A 26548-nucleotide genomic window follows, 5' to 3' on the forward strand; every position below is an offset into this window, starting at 1 on the left:
AGTACATTTTCCTTCTTACGCCTTTCAAAGTCCTCACTCTCAGTTTGCAATAAAGACTTTTTTTGGTCAAAACTGAGCTCAAGTTCAAACTAGGACAACGGTTGACATCACTATCGTATCATCAGATATTTCCTCAGACTTGACAAAGCTCCCCCACAGCCACAGAAGACATTCTGCAACCTTTACCAACTCTGCAGCACTCTTTGGGATGAGTAAATCAGACTTTATGTATCACTGTTGAGAGCTTTCCAACCGATTTTGCTTCTGCTGCAAAGAGGAAATGTGCATCTTTGCTCAAAGGTACAGAGACAAAACCTGTATGGTTACTTGTTAAAACACCACACAGCTGAAAACCATGTTCAGATTGTTTCGCGTTGGCAGATTAACTGTACCCAGCAAAGGCAGTGTCTTCACTATACTTTGCATATTATTTGTGGATATTTTCGCCTCCGTCCACACGACTTTCATTTTCTAAAATATCTTGGTCCAGACGAGAACACAAAAACGACTACAAACGCTCAAACAAGCATGTCGGGCCAGTGGTGTCAGTCTTTTCCCAACAGAGGGTTAAAAAGAAACAAGGACAGAAAATGTCATTTTAGTGACTTAAAACGTTGTCTGTTAGTTTTGCAATATATCTCCCCACTCTAGTATGGACATTGCATAACACTAGCTCGGGAGGTACTGTTTGTATTGCATCACCAGATCTGAAATGTCATACCCTAATAAGTGCATCATTTAAGGAGTCACAACTGTGTTTAAAACTGTCCCCTTGTAATTAGATCGACCATGACACAGCATATTTTAGTATTAACACCCACAGAAGAGGTGAAGCAACAATCCTGATCCGTCGAGTAGAGTTTATGATTCTGTTCTGTTAATAAAGTGGGCAGGTTTCTTTCTGGATAAAGAGGCTGCTTTGACATCTAAAAATTCAGCACAGTCTTCAACAACAGTCTCTAACATGAATAACGAGCAACTGGCACATATGAACAATGTGCATAAAATGTCATGTCACAGCCAGGGTCACTGCAGGGACAAACACGCAGAATCTGTAGGCCGTTCAAAGCTGATGGAGAAGACTGAAGAGCCTTTGATGAAGAACAGAGTGAAAACGGGGAGCAGAGGAGGAGGAATCCTGCACGACACACACACACGACTAAAAGGTTACAAGGAATTAAGTTTCACTGTTTATTGACACTTAAGTTCTGCGTCAAAGATGGGCCTGCACTTGTGTGCCCTTCTGTATTCAGCACATCCGCTCCACAAGACAATATGGTGGTTCAGCCCCTCTGTGTCTGTCTCATCTCACAGGACGACCCTCATGACTTCACACCCTGTGACACTTTGTTTATGTTGAGAGAAGGTGAAGAGGAGAGATTCAGATCCATCAGGTATGGATACAAAAAAACGGATTGAGTCACAGAAGTGGAACAGATGTTTACAAGCTGTTGTCTTTATTTTCTGGGAGTATTTAGCTGCTAATAAAATATGGTGGATTGAAATTTAATTGAGAGGGAGTGAAAGAGAGAGAGAAGGAGAGAGGAGGAGAAGAGGGGAGGGGGCGCTGCTAATTATGCATGGCGATTGTTGATGGCTTGATTGTCTGCGTCCAGCTGCACGGAGGAGCGGGGAGAGGGAGAGGGAGAGAGGGAAGGAGGGGAGAGAGGCAGACTCACTGACGCCAGGCTCGGAATTCTCCCATCCATTGAAAGAGAGACCCGATTGTGTCCGGGGCCTTTCCGACAAGCACCTGATCCCTGCCTAGCGCGTGTGTATGTGTTTGTGTCTCTGTGTGTGTGTGTGTGTGTGTGTGTGTGTGTGTGTGTGTGTGTGTGTGTGTGTGTGCGTGTGCCACAGTTGTACACACCGGAAACTCTGGAATCTGCAGACCAGCGCTGTCATGGGTATCATGAAAAAACCAAGTTGGCAATTTTTGATTTCCTAGAAATAGCTCCATGGTTCCTGAAAATGACAGAGGAATTCAGACGCAGTCAGCTTTCTGTGTGGATCAAACAATCAAGATGATGGATGGATAATAGTGTTTGTTTTATTTTCACAATCGCCTGATCTATTTTCAACCATGCTAATACAAACAGTTATTTTCCCACCAGACCTGGGGAATTAACTCAATATTTGTCCTCCCATTGGCATTTTTAAGACAGACATTTGAGGTCAAAGTCTTGTTTGGACACTCAGCGCCACTCAATATATATCTCTAAAATAGTCCTGGACCAAAGTCCTGTCTCACGGTTCAATAATGTGCTCTGCTCTGAAGTGAGGTCGCTGAGTGGCTTGTCGTGCAGGGTCAACGGTTGTGGGGAGGATGAGGATGAGGTGTGATTGCCAGGAGGAAGATTTGAACATCTGTTAAACCCCTGCGTCATGGGAAGGATATCTGCAGCCTTGCGCTTTTACGCACAAATGTGTCCAGTATGGAGATAAGACTGTTTGTGCTTACGCATCATCTGGAAATGCTGTGTTATGTTTTGCCCACTCTTCCTTTTATAAACTATGTCAAATTTTCCAACGTACCATACATGGACAGTTCCACCCGATGGGTTCTGTGCGTGAGACGCTCAAAATGACTGTGAACGCCTACAGGCTGAGGCTGGAAGTCGCTGAATGTCGGGAAACCACTTTACTACTGTACAAAAATGATGTTACTTGACAGAGTAGGGTCAGATTTGGTTTTCCCTTTGCTTTTATAATACTCATACTAACTGTGGATTGTCCTTTCTTGCCACATTTCATGAACATATTAGTCTCTGGGCCATTTTGGCTTATTCATCATTACACAAGTTATGGAGTATTTGGAAAAAAGTTCGTCTCTTTAATTTCTTGGAGTTCAACTGCAGACTGAAGGGAGGAGGCGTGGAAAGGGAGGAGGAGGGGCGTGCTGAACCATGTGCGTTGAGTGACAGACCCGAGAAGCCAATGGGATCTCCGAGCGCCTCTGCTCCACTCTGCTCCGGTGGTGGACGGGGGAGGGCGGGCCGTCTGCCAAAGACGAGAGTGCGCGTCGGGGTGAATGGATGACGTCGGGAGGCTGGCGCCAGCATGTCTGGGACTGGCGCGTTAGATCAACACAGCTGGGCCGGGATAGGACACACAGCTGGCTCAGGCCTGCATTCCTCCACAAAACAGGATTGTGAGAAAAGGGGAAAATAAGACCCAAATAGGAGTAAGAACGGGACGTGCTTTGATGTAAAGTAAAAGACAGCAACATTTGGAAATGCTGGAATATATATATCATTAAAGAAAACTATCCCCAGTGAGTGGAAGTTGGATTCTTGTAGAAAGCGACTTTACAGCTTTCCTCTCGAGATTTAGAAACATTTAAAATTGTATTATGTACAAGAACTGAGGCACAGAATCAGTGTAGGCACAAGCAACCAAAACATAAATGATTAATCAGGTCTGATGCTTCTAGTGAATCATCACTGAAAACACTTTTTTGGCAATAAATTCACAGAGAAATAACCAGATCTTCCATTGACCTTTTACCTATATAGTACAATTATCATAATTTTATATTAAATGTGTGTGTGATTAAGTGTTGGGCTTGTGTCGCCCCGAAATAAGAACACACACTGTTGTGGAATATGTAATAAAAAAAAACATAAGTTGAATAAGTGATATAGGTTGTATTTGTGTGGGAGAATTTTATTTTTGTAAAAATGTTTTTAGAGGCTTGACACTGACGGATATATATATGAGAGTAATCATTAATAATAATTGCATATTTTTGATTGTGGACCTTTATGATAGTTGGCCATTATATTCTGTCTTTGTTATATTTATATATAAGTAAACATCTGATATATAAAATAGTAAAAGTCATAATCTGCCAGTTTCTCCTCTTGTAAACTTGAGTTATTAAATTTTTTTTTGGTTTACCTGAGATTCTCCATAACTTCACTTGTGCTTTGTCATGAAGTATTTTTCTATTTATAAGAAATACTTTAACACTTCCATTTATTTCCAAATAGCACCTGGAAAAGGTAACTGATTGACAATCCCCTCCAGGCATCCCCTCCTCATTTCCTCATTCTTTCCAGCCCGTCCACAAGGTGATATCAGCCAATGAGAGCGGGCGTTCGTCCCTAAACTGGCCAATCAGAGAGCGGTGCGAGGAAGGGGGCGTCATCGGGCTCTCAGTGTATAAAAGCCTAAGTGTAGGTCGCTGTCACGGTACAGCGGTGTGGCTCAGGACAGAGGCAGCGAGGAGACGAACAACTCATCTCATACATCAAGTTGTTGTTGATAATGAAAGCCATCAGTCCCGTCCGCTCGGTGAGGAGCTGCTACAAGGCCGTGTGCTGCATCTCGGAGCAGAGTCTCGCCATCAGCCGGAATAAACACTCGTGCGCGGAGGAGCCGGCGGGCGCCCTGTGCGACATGAACGACTGCTACTCCAAGCTGAAGGAGCTGGTGCCCAGCATCCCGCAGAACAAGTCGGTGAGCCAGGTGGAGATCCTGCAGCACGTCATCGACTACATCTTCGACCTGCAGATCGCGTTGGAGGCGGAGGACGCGGCCGCGCCGGAGATGGTGCTGTCAATACAGGTGAGGAGAGCTGCGGTGCGGTGCTGTGCGGTGCGCGCTGCGGGGCGCACGGACTGACGCTTTTTCTAACATCAGCTCACAGCAGATCTCCTGTAGCTCCGTGCGCAAGACACCGTTATCAGAATGGGGGAAAGTTTAATAAAGTCCAGTAAAAGTTTATTCCACTTGCGAGTTTCCAGACACGCGTGCTTTAGATCACCGTATGCATCTGCTCTTGTTTGCATGCCACTGATGTGGACTGTCGTGGTGCAGTGGCAGAGGATGTTCTCTCTCTTTATATAAACTTGCAGAAAAAACATGCTGTTGTTCCATTGCGTCTAAAACTGTCTTCTTTCCTCTCCGTTCAGACTGCTGATCTTACGCACAAATTCTCCAAAGAAGAAGGACGGTTGTGCCACTAGGACGAGGATGACAAATTATGGTACATAAACATCTTTCTCTTACCATTCCTCATATTTATATAGACATACTTGTGTTTGGAAACATCCTGTCTTCAGGCACATTCTGACAGTAGTGTGTTGTTTAGACTTCCAAAATAAGACATGTTAGAGAAAATAAAGAAAATGAATCTTTTAATACCAGTGAGAATAATGTGTGTAGTGAGTTGCCCTCCACATTCACCCTGGTTGCCAATTAAGACAGCCCAATGTGAATGTGAAGCGGATTCATCGCTATCTGCCTGGGGTTAATGAAAGTTCCATGCTAGGCGCCAGTCTGTCTGCTCCCCTCTGCAGCGAGGGAGGGAGGGAGAAGGGGGAGGGAGAGTGGGGAGAGATCTGACTTCACTTTTCTTCCTTTTCTCTCCATGCAGGTGCAGGGAAACACATGTCTCCACTTCAGTCCCGGGCAAGAGGACAAGAGGGGCAGAGAGAGAGAGGGGGTGGGATAGGTATTTGGGAGAGAAGGAGAAAAGAAGAAGGAGGAGGAGGAGGGAGGGGGGGTTGAAGAAAGAAAAGACAAGAAAAGAAGTGGACTGTTTCCTAGATGAGTGGGAATCAACAGTAGTGCATGAGCAAGAAAACAGAGTCTCATTCTTTGCCCCCCCCCCCCCCCTCCCCTCCCACCAGACAGACAAATCAACACACCAAAGCAGAAGCCAGGACTGGAAAGTAAAAGCTTTGCCCAACTTTGTACAAACCTGGGATTCCCTATAGATAAGACGTAGAAAATATTGGTACATCGCTCTCTCATTTTCCTTTTTTTGTTATTGTGTTGCATTCCAAACTTTTTCATTTTTTTATTTTCTGCCTAAACTCACACCCAACCTGAACCTGTCATCATCTCACAGGATTTTCCCTCTGTTGCCCCCCCCCCAACCTCCAAAAAAGAAAAATCTGTTTTCTTATGATGAAGCTTATGTTTCAGCTTCATACGAATGTGTACATATCTGCTGTGGGTATGTAAAAGGTGTGAGTCAGTTTGTATAATCAGAACTCTATACTAGAGTCAATTGTAAATGTTTGTAGGGATTGTTTTATTTCTACGGACAATGTGATGCGAGTTTCATAAACTCTTTATTATAAAGTTTTGCTTTGTATGTATGTATGTTCTTCTGTAATGAAATAAAAGAAAACGTGTGAAACATTGAAGTGGCGTGTATGGGATCATTGATCTGAACTCTTTGTCATGAGAGAGGAGTGATGCTTCTCTTTGGGCTTTGGATGACAATGAAATGCTGATACAACAGGATGTATTCAGATGAATCTTGAGGTCGAGTGGTTGGAAATCAAACGAAGGGAGTTTCCTCTGAGAGTTTCTATTTTTCCATAGTGACTTACCAGCAGTGTAAAGCACTTTAACTTCCTAAACGCTGTAGAGGAGCGGATGTTGCGTGTTCACAAACCGACACGTCAGTCATTTTGGTAACTGATCGGGCTTGAGACCCTCAATTATCTTGTTCATTCCAACATTCATGACCCCAGATCTTTGTTTGACCCTTGAAGCAGAAGAGAACCAATCCATGATGCAGCACTCATGCAACTCTAGACCTCTTTATCCACCTTGTATATGTAGAAGGGCACCTTTAGTAACTGTATCATATTTTAATATTCTAATTATAAATCATCAGTTTTTGGAAATCTATGTTACTGTCCTTGGCTGGTCTCTAAATAAATGCAAACCACCTCACCTTGTGGATTCATGGTGAATTTCAGGCATCACATGTTGGCACATGCTACCACTGTTGCTTCATTTAGTTGATCAACAACAATAACGAAATATTGTATTGATTTTTCAAAATCTTCTGTCTTTTTTTATTTACAGACAACAAACTAAACAATAAAAGGCCAATATGTTGAAGCATTGAGCGGGTTGACCCAGTTCTAACCTTCAGCGTACTGGAACTAATGACGTGGCTCCATCTAGTGGTTGAGTTGAGTTTTCGCCTCAAAGACAGTTCTAGGTCTAGGTCGTGTAACATCTGAGATAAACTGATGTTTTATGTAAATATACTATCAGGAGATGAACTATAAGATGTGATCATGATATTTTGAAATAAATGTAACTTTTGTTGAATTCATAATTTTGTAATTATCACTTGTTGTTTTTCATTTAATTTATATTTATTGTTAATGTTTTGGTTGTTAAAGTTAATAAACTATTTCAGGGACATCATTAAATCAATACTTTATTAACTGCTGTATTACTGCTTATCATGCTAATATTACAATTCTAGATTAATGAAATTTGGGGGGTAATATATCATGAAGATCCAAATGTTTTGCAAAATACTAATTAAATACAGCAATAAATAATATTGTACTAGACTGCGTTAAAATGATGTTCAATGCATGTGATTTTATATATACTTAAACGATACATTACGATGTCTAATGATAATGCTTGAGGCTGAACTAATGCAGGAGAGTTTCCAGGTTACACCACAAGGTGGAAGTGTTGGATGAGAATGCAACAGAGTCTTTCCCCTGACATCCCAGGAATGTGAGCACCCTGAAGATAAGATAAGTTTCATGTTGTGGAAGTTAGAGTGAACCTCTGCGGGTCAAGTGCTGCTCTCACACAGCAGAGCAGCACTTTGACCCTGCAACAAATCCACATTAGTTTAATACTAGACAGTGATTAGTGAAGAACAAAGCAACTATGGTCTAAACCTAATCCAAGGACATGAGCTTTAAACAACCAGCTCGAAATCAGTACAGTGATGCCGCCAACAAGTTTGTGAACGTTTCAGACAAGAGGATTTCATTATTCTAAACATCAGATACATGAAATGTGACAGTGTGTTTTCTGTTTATGAGCTCACACTTATCAGACTATATATTTCAGATTAGTTTTACAATGACTGCAAACAATACAAGTCATATTTCTTTCCCTCATTTAAATCCTATGTGAACTTTAGTCTAGAAAACAGCTTAACAAGAATAATAACAAAATAAAAATGTGTTTTCACTTTATTGATTTACTTTAATCTGCCCCGGAAGCATCATGATGATTAACTAGGGTATTTGATGGGAATTCTTTGAGATATTATATTGCGGAAACATTGAATATACTGTATTTAGATACCCACTCAGCGTATTAGTTGAATTGTAAAAAATGGTCAGGTATATTTGTATGGTTGGGTGTCTTGTATTTACAGGCCTACATCAGCACTGGTTCCTGAAAAGGCCAAGTTAATCCTATTGCAAACAAGGAAAATCTTTAAACCTTACCACAACAGATAAGATGGGTGACGTTAACTAAGATGTTTTTAACAGACAAATTCTTTAATGGATTCAAAATCAAATTCAAAACCATTGGCTGCCATCTTTTACAAGGAAATCAAACATAGGACACTGTCGAACTAACTTTGATGCAATATGTGCAATATGCAGAGACGTTGCAAAATGGATTACAGAATCTGAATTCCCACAACATGATTGTGGAATTGTGTCAGATCACTAACTGCATTCTGTTGAGTTGTATGAAAGAGGAAGAGACAGAGGGTGGAGATGAGCCCAGTTGCATAATGTGGAGCTCACTGTGACACTTGTGTTCATCACACCTAACTAAGTGTGACCAGAAGCTCACTGTGTTAGCTTGGTCCCACTCACACTTTTCCCTTTATATATAGTGTAAATACAGCCCTTTAGTACAATCTGGAGTGAATAAAGTTAAATTAACTTATCATTTATAATATATGAGGTCAGTGGACTTCATTTGAAATCATCTGAGTTATAGTTCTAAATGAGGCGTGACTATACGCTCGCTTTGGCTGGCGGTCTCCTTTGCCTTGGCCAATGGGGGTCAAGTCATATGGCTTGGGTCTGGTAGATGTGGATTGGGGGAGGGGTTGTTTTCTTTCAATATCTCCTCTGAGCCAATAAGCAAGAGTGCTACTGAATGAATCCAATTATCATCTACAAACTATGCCCAGCAACTATCCAGCACCTCGCACCAGGCCACACTACACTTTCATTAATATACAATATTCATTCTCAAGCAAAGGACAAAACAGCTAATTTCTTATATAACAATATGTGAATGATCAGAAAGTTGTAAAACTATAAAACCATAATCACACATTATTTATATCTACACATATTTAGCCACTTGAATACCATTGTTCCACATCTGACTTCAATTTCTAAGTTTCAAAAAGTTGTCAATACACATTGTTAGAAACATTTAATAAAATATCAAGGAAATGATATTAGGGCTGTTTTTTTAAACAACATGAATAAACATGGAAGTAAAAGCTTACAAAGTACTTATGATACAAGATAGATAGATAGATAGATAGATAGATAGATACTTTATTGATCCCGAGGTCAAAATATATCAAGAATAAGTTCACTGCAGTGAAACGTCTACAAAGCTGTCATTGTAAGGAAGTATGTGCTTACGAAGATATTGACAATACAAATATTTTACATATAAAGTGATTGAAAGACACAAGTAACCAAATATAAATATAGATTTAAAGATAAATAACTGAAGCTATACAGAGTTGTTCACTAGACTAGCCTGTAAAATGATGGCACAGAAAAAGAAAGTGTATTTTCTTGTGCGTAAACAGGAAACTAGAGATATTCAATCATAGATAAGATAAACATACAAGATGTGGGTCAGCTGTGTCCTAGTTATATTAAAGTTACAACCCTGGACTGAACTGGTTCATATTGAAACTCACAAGTGTCTTATTGTCTTATTGTCTCCAAGCTGCTGACAATAAAGAAACTCGAGCTACTGTCCCTTTAAGAGGACGAGCCTCGTGCCCGAACAACTGTTTTATGCAAATGTGACAAGCTGAGCGTGCCAAGAGCCAATCAGCGGCGAGCTCCAACCGCGGGAGATCTAAATTTCGCGGGACGAAGTTTGGCGGTAAAAAAAGCTGCTTGTCTCTCCACCTCTTGTCCTCTTGTATGGAGAGAGAGGAGCTGAGAGCCGGACGATCAGGACTCACACACCGGGTCGGATTCTGCAGCAGAGGCCGGGGCGTCCCAATCGGAACCAGAACTATAAGAACTCTCCATGAGAACCCTCCGGTACTGGACTTTTAGAACCCTGGCTCTTTAAAACTGTTTGTTTGTTTATTTTAAGCAACGTTTTGATAAACTTGGACGGAGAGTTTCTGATGCACTTTGTTGCCGGACAAAGGATAACAGCACCCAGCAGGTTATTACTGCTGAATACTGTTCGGATTGCATGTTTAAATCGTGCATTTTAAAATTTAAAAAGCAGATTTCTGCTGTGTTAGTCGCTCTTGGCTAATTTGTTGTCATATCTGCAGGGGTGAGAATAGATCTCTGTAGAGACCCATAGTTTCCCCGGAATAGAGAACGATTTACCGCAGCATTGATCTCAGCCCACTTCTCCTTCAGCTCCACCAATCTGGTTATATTTTACTTTACTCCGGGGAAAATATGATGCGAACGCCCAAAGGCGTTTCTCCGGCAGCGTCGGGTCGTCCCGCGGTGGGTCTGCCCTGCTCCCAGCTCAAGATGAAGGTCTTATCCAGCGGAGCAGCACTGAAGGCCGAGTTCTTCAGCACCGGACTGTCCAGCCCGCCGATGAGCACGGTGCCGGTGGGATACTTCACCCAGATCTGCAACACCGCCGCGGCCGAACAAAGAGCCCACAGCCTGTACTCAACCCCCCACGGACCAGAGGCTAAACCCATCAGATCATCCTCCGGGCGGCTGCCGGTGAGGAATCAAACACACACTTTACCACTGCGATGCATTTACACACATACACTGTTTCATTAGGAATGGTTGCTTCAGTGTCATGAGTGTGACTGTGTGTGTGGGGGGTGGTGGAATAATGCTTGATTTCCATTGGTATGCATGTTTTGGCAACATTCAACTATGTGTTGCCTCGATAAGACACAGAGGAGACACTGTGGCTGCTGCTGAAACTGTATGACAGTGTGTGTGTCCCTTGTTCGCCTTTTGCTTGCCATGTAAAGTTGTGTGACATCTTCTCCCGCAGTCCAGCTGTAGCTGCACACAAGACCAGACGCTGAGATGGGTTTTTGGGGGGGAGGAGGAGGAGGTGGTGGGGGGGTTGAGTAGTGTTTGGGGGCCCTTCTCTTGTGAAAAGGACGAGTGGCCCCCCTCCACAGCAGGCGAGGCAGCAGGGCCACACAATCAAACAATGCTGGTGTGGGGGGGGGGGGGTTAACCAAGCTTGTGACACTAATGTAAAACACAGAACTTTACACTAATTTCTATTCTATGAATTGTGTGGGCAGCTGGGAATCGGCTGATGTTCCCGAGTCGTCGTTCTCGCTCTTATTTGGACAGCTCTTTTTGTGATTCCACCCTTTATGACAGCTGCTGCGACCGCACCTGTCACTGAGGCAACGTAGCACCTGTGTAACCTGTCTATATCACTGTAGGACAGAGGGGAAGGTCAGAGGTCAACCAGGCAACTGGTCTGTTTCCCCCCTGAGAGCTGATGTGTGTGTCTGCTCAGGTAGAAAGAACTCATAAAAACACTTAAATATATAATATGTGAACTCCCCAGTTTTATTTTCGGTGACGGTTTACTTTCAGTCGCCTTTTAATTGCGTCAAACCATACCTGCCTTACTTGTGGCTTTTCCTGTCCCTCCTGTTACCGGGGTAATTATGACACATGGCCAAGGAAAACACTCTGCTAGCCAGTTTGGTGACTCACTATGGATCACCATTAATAATTTCTGTTTGCTGCGTAATGTGAATTAAACTTCTGTCCTTCCTCATCTCAGCTCATGATTTGCATCTGAGATTTTCATCGACAAGTGCGGTGAAGAAAACATCTCCTAGCAACTAACGTTATTGTACGTTAATAATAGCCTCATCCATTGTGAAGAAAAATTCAACTGTAAAAGTGTTTCCCACCCCCCATGTATTAACAGTATGCTTCCTGTACTGAGGGATTATTTGAAAAGCTTGATGATCTGAGATGATTGGATCACACTGGACGAACGTGTTAGTGTCTCCACACCTGCTGTTGTTTGTTATATCGGGTCTCTCTCCTTTCTGACCCGTCCCTTCAGTCTTTTAGATTTACATGAATTGCAGTGAGCTAAAGATGTCAGGGGTTAGAGTGAGCACAGGGTCTCCAAATCTCATGTTAACCCCCGGACCTCGGCCCAGCAAGAGGATTAGCTGGATGTAGGTAAAGTGAGAAATAGGCTGCCACCTGGCTTATCGTGTGCCACGGTGAACTGAATTACGGTTCAGGGGCCTGTAGCCTTTGTATTCGTGGATTTATACTTGTCACATGGTCAAATGAAACTTTTTGTTCATCGATATTCTCCCTTTTTAATCCAGCACCAAGGCGTCCATGTGCTGTCAAACTAATGCCGAGTGGCATGGATGTGGCCTGAGCAGGGTTTATTATGCAGATGAAGATGTTGACAAGTGGCAGATAAGAAGCCAGAGTGCTGAGTGTGTTTTCACGCTGATAACCGGGTTGTCCATTCTTCCCCTCAGCTGGCACACAGTAGATACATGACTGTGTTTGGGTTTGTCGTGATCACATTAGCTGAGGCCTGGTTCCACTAGTGTGTCACTAAAATGAGAGTGAAACTGGGATGAGAAACGGTGAAATGACAAAGCAGGTTTCAAACGTTACTAAGTTATGAAACTTCCTCAGGACCTTTCAGTAAATGAGGTTATTTCTACTGAGAGGGAAGACACTATAAACTTTTAATATATTTCAGACAAATTATGTAACAATTCTTCATCAAATGTATGAAAACAACTAGACCGATGTTATATATTTTGTTGACTTTTGTACTACTATATACTATCCAATGTTCAAACCAGAGAAATTCACCTTTTGATCGCTACATATCCTCTTTACTTGTGGCTTTGCCCGTCTCTGCTATAACAAAGTAAAAACACACTGCTGGCCAGTTAGCCAGCTTGCTGTTACTTCCTTCCACTGTTTCTATTGATCACTGGTAATGGGTCACAATTAATAACTGTCATTTGCTTTATTAAATTAATAAAACTGTAATACATTACTTCATCCATGATTTGCATCTGAGTCGCGTCTGGTAGATTTTCATGGCACTCTTGTGATCCCTTTTTCACTACTTCATCAAACTCGGTTGTTTTATTGCATGATGAAAGAGACAAATAACTCACTATGGACAGTAAGCATGTAAAATACATTAGATATATATGATAAACACTGATCAGCCAGAGTTGGTTTTAATATGTGTGTGTGTTTGCTGACACAGCAGCATAAGGTCATGTGCAATCATGGGTCTCACTATATGTTTACAGGAAGCGTTGCTGCTTCATGTGCATCTCACTTCCTTCAGCTTAGACAACATAATCACCACTGTCTTTTCAGCTTACACTTTATCACAGGATGCTCGGCTCAAAAAAACAACTCAAACCTATAAAACAGTCATGTGCAGTCCCATATGTAACCCTTACCCTTGCTGGGGATAAAGGGCATGAGAGGATGTCCTTATGAGACAAATTGTGATTTATGACAATATGAGCTATACAAATTAAAGGTAGAGAGGACCCCCTCGTAAATATAAAGTATTTAAATATAAAGGGCCTTTTCTGGGGTACAGAAAACTACAATTCATACAATTTAAATGAAACGAACTAGTGAAAACATCTGCATGGATTATTCTACATTAAATTTCTGCCAATAATTCCCTTTCACCTAAATCTTACACACTGGGCCTTTAAATGACTCACTTCAGAAGCTTCCTCATGGGACACATGCTTTTTAAAAGCCTCAAGAAAAATGTTGGACTTAAGCTGCAGAGATGAAACCTTTACTTATTACCATGCTTAGCTGTAGTTAAAAAGCAATGTATCGTTGATCGCAATGTGAGTTTTAACTAGCTTGTGTAAACAGTCGATAGTTGTGTTTGTTACCTCTCAGCTTGATAGTGATGTAAATGTGTTACAGGCCTTGTGTCTCCCTCCAAAGTCCAAAGAAGCTGCTTCTGTCTCTGACAGTTTCCCTTTACGTCAAACTCTTCCTAAATGCTCTAGTGGACTGCAGAATTCCTGTTTCAGAAACAGCAAGTAGCATTTTACAACAGTCAAATACCAGATTGGACAAAAGATGTTTGCCATCTGCATTATGCCGACCACCAGAAACAATGTCACACTTATTCCCTGCTTATGTCACATGATGTTCTCAGATTTTCATGGAATGTGCGCAATCTGCAACTCTGCATTAAAATCAGCTTCATGAATTACTCCTTCTGCCACTTGTTAGTGACACACAGCTCTTCTGTGATGTTTCCTTTGCCTCTTTTACACCAAGATTAGAGGGTATATGTATGTTTTTCAAACTCTGGTAAACCCACTAGAATGATAATTGACTTCTCCATTACCAGTAGAGGAGTTAGCCTCTTTATTTTCTTTCCCTGGTCCGTCGTGCTCAACGTCCCAAACCGAGAACTAAGGCGCTCTCTGCCCTCACAAATCACAATTTGTCTGATAGGGTTAAACAAGGTGCGACATCCTCTGTCCTTAACCATCAACAACTGTAAGGAGGAGCAGGTAACTTCTGGTTCCATTCCTCTTGGACCCCATGTAGTGAGCCCCCATTCAGACTGATGTCACCTGGGTGTGACATTGGCCACATTGCCAACTGTATGCACTCGAACAAAATCTCTCTATTCCATCTCATTCACCTTTTTTAGCCCCAGCCTCAGGCCAGCAGTGGCCCTGCAACATAATGTCCACAGCAGGAGGAGTTTTACATTTCAAAGCAGCCCAACTCCCCCCACCCTACCTCTCTACCAGCAACCCAAATGGACAGATCCACCCCTCTGAGGGACACATTTCATTTATACAATTTCATCAGCAGTGCAGCCATTGTTTTTCTGTTGACTTCTCAAGGGTGTGGTGGTGAGGGATTTATTTACGGAGGAGCACATACTTGTAGGCGTACTGTAACTTGCCCCTGGCTTGGTTGGAATCTGAGTCCAACGCACCAGCAGCTCTACTGACGAGGTTTGTTGGGTTTGGACAAGGGGCCTGGCGGCAGAGGTCCTCCACGTGACTCATTGACTTTGTGTGCCAAACACCACAGTGGAGATTTCACCGCAGCGGCAGGAATCAGCCAAAGAATGTGCAACAAACAGGGTGTAACTGAGGAGGCAGGCAGGGTAAGGTTTTAGCAAGCATGAGTGGAGTGATACTGTTAGCTTTTGAGATTTAACAGGAGGGCAGTTGACTCTGGCCTTTCCTGTTTCTTCTCACAGTAGTTGACCTCAACAGTAGTTTACTGCACAATAGCAACATGGGAAGAGATTGAAATTGATGCGATATCCAGTTTTCTGTCAAAGGCTACATCCAAACTACTAGGTCTTCATTTGAAAACACATCAACTCCGCTATGAATACCCCTAGGTCCACACCACTACTACTTGGAGTACATGGAGCCACTAAAAGGGTGAAATTTAGAAATGCATTTTAGTCTGGATAGGCAAAAACTGTTGTTTGGAAATGTTGTAGAAACAGTATAGCATGTCTAAAAAACCAACAAACAAAACCAAATAAAGTGGTGTTTGCATAATATGCTTGACTCAACGGCGAAATCCCTCATGCAAAAAGGGAGAACCCAAGCCCCCACCTCAACTCATACAGCTGCAGGGTGAAACCGTTGGTTCCCTCTTACAGCGTGTCACCATTGCCTGTGGCTTATAATGTGTAGACCTAAACAGCCTGAAACTGTAGACATGGCGGGATCTGTAATATTCAGTCAAAGAAGTTGTGTTGGTACTTCATTTAGTTTGCTGAATTATTGTGAGGGCGACTTGAAGAGACTGAACCGTGAAGAGAAAACCACACAGATCCTCTCTGTGTGTAAACTACAGCTGTCACTGCTTGTAGACACTCGAACCAGTATCCAATAGCTCTCTGTCGCCCCTGGTGTTTGACAGCCAAGACTCCAAGCCAACAAACACACAACTTTTAATCCCACAAAAAACCCGAACAAGCACTTACAGCTGCCATTTTGTTACAGGTAGGGGTCCATGTCCCTGAAGTGTCTATATGACTGCCTGAATGCTTTTGGCATTAAATGCCACTCCGCCAACAGCACATGCACTTGCTGTGTTGCCCCAGATGTCACCAGTCAACAGGTGGACGTGTCAGGAAGAAAACTGGGACAATGGCCGCCTTTATTATCCCCCACACTTGCACAGGCACATCCACACATGTTGCGGTCCATGCGCCACTTTTCCCTTCTCCGTAGAATTGCCCTAAACCTATTAGCCAAAGCGGCTCACTGGCTTCTTACGCACCGCAGTGACAAAAAAGGGTTTAATGTTGTGTTTGCCAAGAAACACAGAGTAAAGGTGAGGTCCCTAAGCCAGATGCTGCACATTACCCAGCAGCCTCGATAACATCAGGCTGAAATGAGTTTTTGTGTGGGCGCCCTGCTTGAGAGGGAATGACCACTGATGAACTGAAACCTCTCTCACACACCGTGAACATGTGCTGGCATCATAGGTCTCCGGCAGGAATTCTGCACGTCAGGAGGTCGTCCCTTTGCACAAGATACCACTTTTGAGACAGTTGGTCATTTCTTCATTCTAACAGGGGGCCTGTGTTCTTGTGACTGAACAGAATGGTCGCAGAAGGATATTTACTTTATCAAGGAGTCCATAGGTCTCATGGGTGTTTTCAGGTTGAAGCTGTATGATGCATTACACAATTTGTGTGTTTGTATATGTGGAGAGCTTGGGTGTGTTAAGTCATCGAAGAAAGGGGACGTAGGGAGGTTTGAAAGGGGGAGGAGAGGTTATTGAGTGAATCCAGGGATTTCCTGGCGTTCTGCAGGGAGTGGGTCGAGAGAGAGCTGATCCCCTCACCCTCCTTCGCCTTCTACTCTGTTCACACACACACACACACACACACACACACACACACACACACACACAGGAGATCAAGCCCTCTTGAAGTGCTTGGGAAAGTGTGAGGGGGGTGCTTTGTTTCTGCACTTGAGGGCCGTTGTCACATTTACGACAGAGCACTTTTCAACAACCCCCCTATTTAGCACTTTTCACCAGCATTGATGGCCTGGACTTGCCCTGCACATTTTTTTTAACAATTTAACTTTTATCTGCCATTGTGTAAAGTCTGCGACATTTGTTAAGTCGCTAGGACGACAGATTGTTTCCAGTAATCTACAGACCGGGAAGGAAGTCAAATGAGGAACATTATTCACACTTTGCATGTTTTTTTTTTGATGACTAAATGGTAGCATCTTAGTAAGAACAACCATCTTTGCTTTTAATCTTCCAGTTTTTTATAATATGTACTTTATGTTTTCTTCTCTGTAGGCTAAAAGGAAGCTGGATCTCGAGGACCCTCTTTACCTCCCAGAGTTCCGCACGCCAAAAGGCAAAGGCAGCATCACAGCCAGAATACCAAGTCCAAGAAGTGAGTATACAAGGGAGGACTAATATCCTGATTATAAGCATGTCTCACCTGTGTCTCATTAGATCAGTCATATACACAGAATTGTCCAACTTCTGTCCGTCCACATATTATTACAGTATCTAAATGAATAAAATAATGCGTAATGCACGTTACTAACTAGTATCACTAACAATGGCTAACCTGGTTATGTATAATGTATGTATAACTATGGTTTACTCACGTATGGTGTCATTCCAAGGTCATTCAAGGAAAGACCCTTCCTGCATGCAGTGTGAAAGACACATTATAAACAAGAAAACAGGAAACAACAGAAAAAGTGCCAGTGTCTAAAAATAAATTAAATTTTCTGAGCATGTTAAAAGGAAATTGGCAGGTCAGGAGCACGGACAAAAACTCATTGGAAAACTTCAGGAAAATGTCGAGAGTTCAGTGCATGTTTGAAAGCAGCTTTAAGTCTAAATATCCCAGTAACTCAAGCTACCCAGAAATTTAAATTTGTCAAATTTCTCAACCTATAATGGATAAAAGAGGTTATGTTTGAGACAATGTTTTTTCTCATGATAGTACACATTCAGGTCCAGTTCAGCTCTCCTTAGTACTATTACTCTCAGTGGGAAACATATTGGTGGCTTAAACATTTTTAACAATCACTGAATGAGATAAAGATAAAGAAAAATGAGTCCTATTCAGACAGGAATAAATGTAACTGAAATATTTATATGATGGTTTGTTTTCCAGTACAAGCTTGAGTGACTAATTGAATCAGTAGCTGAAGTAAAAACTAGTTCTGAATCACGTTATCTTAAAAAGTCTTTAATCCAAAATCTGAATTTTAGGACTGAAAATGTCTGAAATACATTTTGACAAGTCTTAAACATTGATTGGATTATTCATTTGGAAGTTATTAAGTTATTACCCTGTGGAAAACTGTGCACCTTCACTACATGCTTAAATATCTGTACTGGTTCTGTTCCTAATTATCTGTTTGTTTGCGTCTTTGCCCTCAGCTCCAAAGTCTCCAGGTGAGCGGACGCGGTACGACACCTCCCTGGGCCTGTTGACCAAGAAGTTTGTGGGTCTCATCGCTGAATCTCCTGATGGAGTTCTTGACCTGAACTGGGCTACTGAGGTTCTGGAGGTCCAGAAGAGACGCATCTATGACATCACCAACGTCCTGGAGGGAGTGCAGCTGATCAGAAAGAAATCAAAGAATAACATCCAGTGGCTGTGAGTAGAAATGAATCAGCAGAGTTGTAGTATAAATCTGAAATTGCAGCTGATAAAAGACATGTGTAGAGGAAAGGCCAGAAATTTAAATGCGTTTTCTTTCTGTAGTCTGATTGGCCTTTTATGTATTTTATCAATATGTCATGCAATGACTGCAGAACATTTCAATAAAAAGCAACAAACCACACTCTCATAATAATAATTACCATCAACAACTCTGAAAAATGAAGCTGCAGTTCACAAAGGTTTTGTTTATTGAAGAGTTATAACTGCAACTCAACTCAAGTGGATGTATTCCTGCTCACTTTGTTTTTCGGCCCCCTAGTGTCTTAAACTAGACACTACAACATAGAGTAGCCACCATGTGGAATACCTTCGTTTTGAGTTGTTTGAGCTATGTCACTTATTTTAATGCAATCAAATCTTCACTCGTTTTCGTTATTTGTCTTTTTATTTGCTTTGTGGTGGGATTGGCTCAATCTCACCCCACACGCCTCCAGAGAATAAGTAGTATAGACAATGGATGTAAACTGTGTGTGATGTTGCAGGGTTGGAGACGTATTTGAAGGCGGTGCAGGTGGAGGAGAGAAGGCGTGTGCCCTGAGGAAAGAGCTGGGAGACCTGGAGAGGGCAGAGAGGTCTCTGGACGAGCTCATCCAGTCCAGCACCACACAGCTCAAACAGCTCACTGAAAACAAAGACAGTCAGAAATATCCTTCACATGCATCTTTGTGTTTCACTACATTTCTGCCGCAAATCGTCTGTGTTTGCTTATACACGCAAATATCCACTTGATACCTGCTGCTGCTGTTGTTGCCCTTGACCCCACACTGCACGTTGGGGTACGTGACGTACCAGGACATCCGCTCCATCGGCAGCCTCCGAGACCAGACGGTCATCGCTGTCAAGGCCCCGGCTGAAACCAAGCTGGAGGTGCCAGACACGGCAGGGGTGAGAGAGCATCTTTGTATGAATTACACTGTGTTACACTGTTTTCCTGTTTCCTCCGTCTCACGTGTTTCAGGCTACATCCACACCTTCCACACAGGAAGCTGGTTGCTTATTTACAGAAAATACAACAAATAATAAACATTAAAGTTGAAAAGTGAGAAGAGCAGGTCCGTTTATGCCCGTCCATACTACTCTATATCATTTGTCAATATTACTGTCAGATGGATGTTAAAATGTTTTGACAAATTAGTTTGGCAAGGAAACTAGTGACTGACGGTTATCTGTTACTGTGTCCCTCTCTCCCCACAGCAGGGGTCATTACAGATCTATTTAAAGAGTAAAAACGGCCCCATCGAAGTCTACCTGTGTCCGGAGGAGGGTCTAGAAGATGCCAGCCCCGTCAAGAGCATTGTCACCCCCAAGAAGGAGTTTCCTCTGCCGCTCGGTCCTCCAACTGCAACACCGATGGCACAAACAAGTTACAGCATCAAGGAGGAGCCTGTTGAATGTAAGATAGGGTTTCAGATAAATACTGTACTGTGAATTCACAGTTTACCACAAACTCCATTATTTAAGGTCTAAATTTATGAGCAATTTATAAGATTAACCTTTTAATATCTTGCAAAATAAGTGCATTTTGCAAGAAAAGCAACAATCCAGAACTGCTTAGTTCAGAAAGAACCTACAGATAAAATTAAACTTGAATCTCTCCTCTTCTCTGACCTTTCCTGAAACATAGCCAACCTGTCGATAGTTGGAGCTCCCGCCGCCTCCTCAGTTGCAGCCTCCACTTCCTCTCTGCTGGATGTAGAGGGGCTGTTGGGTTTGCCCCCCAGCCTGCTCCAGATCACGGAGGACCAGCTCCCCTGCACCTCGTTCGCCTCAGATCCCAACACGCCCTTTGTCAGTTTCTCGCCGCCCTTGGACCACGACGATTACCTCTGGAGCCTGGACGATGGCGAAGGAGTGTCTGATTTCTTTGACACCTACGACCTTGGGGATCTATTGAAGAGCTGAGGTATCGATGAAGGAAGGGGGGAAGGAAACGTAGGGATAAGAGGGTGAAATATTTAATCAAATGCCTTCTCAAAGTAGGAAATATTACACTATGAAGCCATCACTCCTTTTGCCATGCCTGTTTTAATGTCAGTGATTCAGAAGGGTGATTTAAACCCTATGTTAATGTTAATAAAGTAAAAATCCCAATTGTACATATTGTTGTAAAAATCTCTCAGTCTGGGAGGAAGTTTGAGACTGGAATTGGCACTGATGTGTGTGTGTGTGTCATCTCCGCCCATAAAGAAACACTGTTTAAAAAGCAGGGACTTTTTCACATTGTGCTACAAAGATAAAACATTTGTAATCTCACACAAATCTGTGAGTTATTATGCATTTTACCAGCAAAACATCTGGTAGACGTTTTGGTGCCAAGATGGTGTTTACAGTGTGACTACTCAGGAAATGTGTTTTGCTTCCTTGTTTCCAAAGTCTAAATGTTTGTGCCACTCTTTGGCCTATAGGGGGCAGCATTGTATTAAGTCAGCTTTAACTGCCATGCAGCTTTTCCAGGATTCAATCAAAGTGGATGAGAGTCAGCTAAAGAACCTCACACAGGGTCCTAGTATCTTCAACGTGCATCAATTAAACTGTGAATGACTTGTGTTGTGCATGTCCTCGTAGATCCACTGTCGCGTGAACTCTGAGCGTAGATATTAGACAAACAGCTGATTTTAAATGTTGGGTCTGTCTAATCAAGTTCGCTCTCTACTGCCTCATGCTTTTAGTCATTAGCCTTTAGCCTTGTCACCTGTTTGGTGTTTGCATCGTGTGCCAAACCACACAAGCTGTGACGGCTGATTCTGGACTCAGAGCCAGAAATTGTGACTGATTAATTGGTGTTAATCACACGCTTCCGTCGTAGGTTCGGCAGCATTGTTTCACATCCAGTTGCTCCTGTGATATAGCTGATTTTAACTGATGCGTGTTTTTATGAAGTAGTGTGAAACTACTGTTGTATTTCTGAGGAAATAACCCAGAAGAATGAAATTACAGCATCTGTGTTGCAGATGTAATGGAAAATTTGCTAATTTATGTAATTAAGGTTTAATTCTCTATTTGTTCTGAAATGGAGTTTGTTGATTAAATAGAAGCAGAGGCGATAAGGAATTTGGATTTCAGGCCTTTGAAAAATTTCCCCACATGTTTTGTTGCAGCCCTTTTTAAATGGTGCACCAGAGATCAGAGCAGCTGAGACTTTTGCCTGACAAAAAAATTTGAATTTCATGCTGATGCATTTTTGGCTTTCCCTAGAGATAAGCTAACTGTCCTGTCCTAACAAAACTTGAAAAACGTGTGCTTGTGTGTGTGTATTTGATAGTTTGGGAAGTGGGTGTTTACGGTGTGTTTTGTGTGTGTGTTTTTACAAATGTAGGTTAGAGAATGTGAATTCAGAATTTGTAGTATTTTTTCAATTAACATTATTTTTCTGGTATTTGTACATATGGTTTTTTGTATTTATACCTTTTTTTTTTGTATTTGGATGTTGATACTGGCCTTTCTGCAGAAGCCACAACTGTTTTTGTATGACATGCAGCACTTAATATTTTATAATATTGTGTGGTCTGTTTGAAATAATTAAATAAAAACTGGAGCCATGGTTTACACTTGGAATTGTGCCCTCTTTTTTGGATCACTTTTGAAGTCAAGAACCTGTAAGTTTCTGTTGTAATTCAGTTTTTTTTATTTACATAACTGTAGTGGTTCTAGCCTCATATCACTTCATGGTAGAAAGATTTATTTCCAAGCCAGTATGACCTGACCCTGAAAATCAATATTAATCAAAATTAAGGCCTAAGTGAATCACACCGGCTCAAATGAAATTATTGAAGTATTTTCTGTGTAAAAGCAGCGAGGGAACGACCACTGACAACGTTGATCTAATAAGAATTGACTTTCCTTCAGGACGGAGAATACGTTGACACGAAGAGCGACAATGACACAGAGTGAGTCATTAACACATTCGGACAAGTGGACAAAAGCCAGCCATCATTCTTTGTGAGTTTGTTGCTTTGGAAACAAGCTCACAAAAGCCAGTGGCCACACACAAGGTCAAGGTTCAGGGGTCAGCGGGGAATGCGTGTCAACCCAGGACATTGTAAAGGAAAGACAGCACTAGTCAATGTGAAGAAAATGTGTGTATAGGTTTGCATTTTAGTTTTTTACATTATTGAAATCAATCTTTTGAAATGCAAGGTGACGATGGAGGTGCAGTGTCCGCTGACCTCTCTATTGTAATAATATAAGATTTTATAGAACAATGCTCAAAGACGCTTTACATTGGTTTAAAAACAGACACCTCAAATCAATTCAAATACCTAAAAATATAAAATACACATATCACACAAAAAAATACACATCATGATAACACAGTGTAAAACAAAAAAACAAATTCATAATCGCACATTAAATTAGGAAATACAAACAGTATTCACATTTAGAAATGATAAATAACACATCGGCATCACACATTGAAATATAAATAATGTTGCATTCAAATATACAATACGCACTGTCATTATCACATCAAATTAAACATTAAAGTCAGTTCTGAAGAGGGGCTCAGTTCACTTTTCCCTAAGAAGCTTTAAAAAACTGCTCAGTCCTTCATACAAATGTATTAAACGTTCAGCACAGATTTAAAATATTATCAATGGGGGTTGAGCTTGTGCAAGTGAAATAAAGTGTGTGAGCCTCCACGTGGTCATCTGCACCAGTTCTACATGCAAACTCATCTGTTTCTGAACATCAGGTGTGTATTAGTGTTAAGTGTCTATTAACAGATGTTGCACACAACGGCTCATGTGTTTAACAAGATGTAGTAAAGCTGAAATACCGGACACACACACACACACACACACACACACACACACACACACACACACACACACACACGTAGCCTTTGCCTGTGTGGGTTTTAATTCTGTCGAAGCAACAGAGCACCTCAGTTCTGTTTCATCACACCTTCAGACCAACTGCTGTGTCGACAAGAAACTGAGGTAGATATTGTTGTAGCTGAACGCTCACTTTGCCAAAAAGTAAAAAATAAAATAAGGTGACAGCTCGTCCATGAGCAGTGGTCAGAACATTGCATGTCACCTTCAGCAGGACACAGAGAGCTCCTGTAATTTTGGAAGGGTGGAAACGATTTAGTGACTAGAGTTGGTGTGTTTAACTCATTAACAGGAACAGAATGTCTTGAACTGGCAGACTGGCACAATATTTGATTATTGATGACTGTTTGCACAAAATGTATGCACCTCTTTAATTCATGTGGGAGGTTTAGAAGCTTTTTTATGTGTTATCCATAGATATTGATGGATTCAGCCGGTAGGAGAAATAGTTCCAGGAAAATATGACTGTAAATTCTATGTAACGCTGCATTTATTATGGAGTATGAATCACAAACCAGTTTGACTGACGTGTCCCCAGTCATGAAAAGTTGTTGTTGCTATACCCACTGTGTTGACAGACAGAGAGTTCTGTCTCAGGGTGGGGTTGATGGGCAGGTATGTTGGCAGCTCAGACCAAGCAAGCAAGCAAAGTTTACTTACGTAGCTCTCGTCACAGAGCGATTCACAAACCACAGAGGACATGCAGGCAGTGATGAGACGTAACAAAATACATCTACTGAAATTGCTTTGCTCAAGTACATTTTCATGTATTTGTACTTTACTCACGTAGACTTATTTGGGGTATTTTTTAACTTTTACGCCACAACAGGTGGGCTTTACATTTAACATTTGGATTAAACATTCTGCATTAACATTTATATTTAACAATTAGATAAAAATGTTGTATTCAGATTCCAAATTTAGACTTAGATTTAGATTTAATAACGTTTTAAAGTTAGGTTTGAAATTGATAAATACATTAAATAAATAAAAAGTATAAAAATACACACCACTCTCCTTCTCCCTCCAGTTTTTGGAGCTAAATGTGGCGGCATGTATCAGCGAAAATTTGTACTTTCTACTCCACTACTTTACATTTTTACAATGTATTGTGTCACATGTTCACATGTTTTTATATATTTTAAAAACATATCAATAAGGGGAGAGGAATTGGTCCAATGAGAGCAGGTGGGTAACATTAGACCCCGCCTCCTGCAGCACTGGTGAAGAAGAATCACATGAAATGGATTTGATTAATATGACAATGTGTCTTCAGTGGCATCATCTGCAGCATTATTGTATTTATAGTCTGTATTATTCTTGTATTAAACAGTATGTATAGTGAGTACATATGATGCAGTAAACAAATTGCTAATAGCAAGCACTTTTAATACAATATATTTAAAAGCAACAATTTACTTACTTTTACTCAAGTAAAAAGGTTGATGTGGTACTTTTACTTTTACCTGAGTGCATGCCTGTCTATTTATTTGTATTTGTATTGGAGTAAAAGTAGGATGTACTTCCTCCTCCACTGCACGGGTCTGATGCTGCTCTGTCACTGAGTCTGGCACAAGCTGTCAGTAACATGTCACTGTTCCTTTTGACAATCCAGGTGTTTCCCAGGAAGTATCCTTGGTGCGGTGGTGCAGGTTCCTAGGCTCAGTGGTTTTCTATAGAGGCCCTAACCTGAGACACTTCATATGCTTATTCCAGTGGGAAACTGAAGTCCGGTGTTCAACAATAAATCAAACCCCCTCTCTCTTTCTCTCCTTCTCCCTCCAGTCCTCCCATTTTCAGTCATCCGTGTCGACCAGGAGAGGGGGGGGGGTGCGTTACGGTAAGTCTGGGCCTCATAGCTTGACAAGGGTAGTAAATTGATAGCAGAACTTGTGGAGCTGAGTCAACATGCAGAGTGGTGAGGGAGAGGGGGGGGGGGGTTGTGAGCGGACCCTGTGCTACTCGTCTGTGCTGCTGGGAAGCAGTGAGGAAATCCTGTTAGCAGTAATCTTTACTGGAAGATGTTGGTACAGGCTCTGTGCTGCTGTGTGCGTCAGAAGAGAGATGGTGCATTTGGTGTAAACCTCATTTCTACCAAGAGCCAAAAACTTCAGTGCTCACAGGCTGAGGAGGAGAGATGGCTCTACAATGAGGTGAAGGAAGATAAAAGACCATTCGTGGCATAAAGACAGAAAGAAAACGACCGCTCAGAGGCAGGAGAGAGTGTGTTGATGTAAGTGACAGTGAAAAGGTGCAGCATGTGGTGTTTAGGAAGGAAAAGGGTGGAGGCAAGGAGGGAAACATTAAGTGAGTCACTTCAGTGTGTTTGAGACAATAAAGTGTCTATCTCCTTTCTCTCTGTCCTTCCACCTTTGTCCTCTCCACCCTCCCACTCTCCCCTCCACCTTCCAAAACTATTTTCCTCTGTCAGTTCCCCCATTCCTCCTCTTCCCCTCCCTCTCCTCCCTCCCTCCCTGTCCTCGGACGTGTGCTCTCCACTATATGTTTAGTTCACTGCTCGAGCAGACCGGTTTGCTCGGTTTTACAGCAGGGCCCGAGCCAGAAGGCTGGCAGGCGCACAAAGGCTCTGCTTCTTTAACTAGGGGGCTGCAAAGGAAACTGAAGGAGGGTATTGTTGGGACATGGCGAGCTTCTGCATTACATCAGCTCTGACATGCAAGGGAAAAAAATGAATGTGTGCAAAATGAGTACACATATGTTTCATATAGAAGACAATGATATATACCTACATTTATCTGTGCAAACCTATCTTTTCTTTCTCTTCCTCTCACTGGCTTTCTTTTGTATACAGGCAGACAACAGAAACAATAAGGAATGAGGCCCTTGTAAACTGGGTCACCGAGCCTATTTACGTGGCTCTGCACTGTTTGGAGATTGTCGCGTGCCCTCACTTCCTTATGGGAGTAGAGATTTTTTCTTAATGATTAATGAGTAGTGAGTTTGTTTATCAGTGCTTCCTCTGCAGG

The 26548-nt window shown here is 42.0% G+C and overlaps 2 protein-coding genes across 3 annotated transcripts; both read left to right on the forward strand.

Annotated features, from left to right (window-relative positions):
- Positions 1-4176: 4176 nt before the first annotated feature.
- id3 (inhibitor of DNA binding 3) lies at positions 4177-6158 on the forward strand. Its single transcript, XM_020085125.2, has 3 exons — positions 4177-4569; positions 4917-4990; positions 5381-6158. The coding sequence occupies exons 1-2, from the start codon at positions 4270-4272 to the stop codon at positions 4968-4970; spliced, it is 354 nt and encodes a 117-aa protein (XP_019940684.1). The 5' UTR covers positions 4177-4269; the 3' UTR covers positions 4971-4990; positions 5381-6158.
- Positions 6159-9909: 3751 nt separating this feature from the next.
- e2f2 (E2F transcription factor 2) lies at positions 9910-22281 on the forward strand. Of its 2 annotated transcripts, none has more exons than XM_020085124.2 (7): positions 9910-10715; positions 17334-17433; positions 18441-18660; positions 19209-19370; positions 19497-19611; positions 19921-20119; positions 20351-22281. In XM_020085124.2, exons 1-7 carry the CDS (start codon positions 10434-10436, stop codon positions 20626-20628), a joined length of 1356 nt encoding a protein of 451 aa, XP_019940683.1. In that variant the 5' UTR covers positions 9910-10433; the 3' UTR covers positions 20629-22281. The 2 variants fall into 2 exon arrangements, with proteins under 2 accessions (XP_019940683.1, XP_069392167.1); XM_069536066.1 differs by having other exon boundaries at positions 9926-10715; positions 19924-20119.
- Positions 22282-26548: the final 4267 nt, after the last annotated feature.

This window comes from Paralichthys olivaceus, chromosome 12 (assembly GCF_024713975.1).
Source record: "Paralichthys olivaceus isolate ysfri-2021 chromosome 12, ASM2471397v2, whole genome shotgun sequence".
NCBI lineage: Eukaryota > Metazoa > Chordata > Actinopteri > Pleuronectiformes > Paralichthyidae > Paralichthys > Paralichthys olivaceus.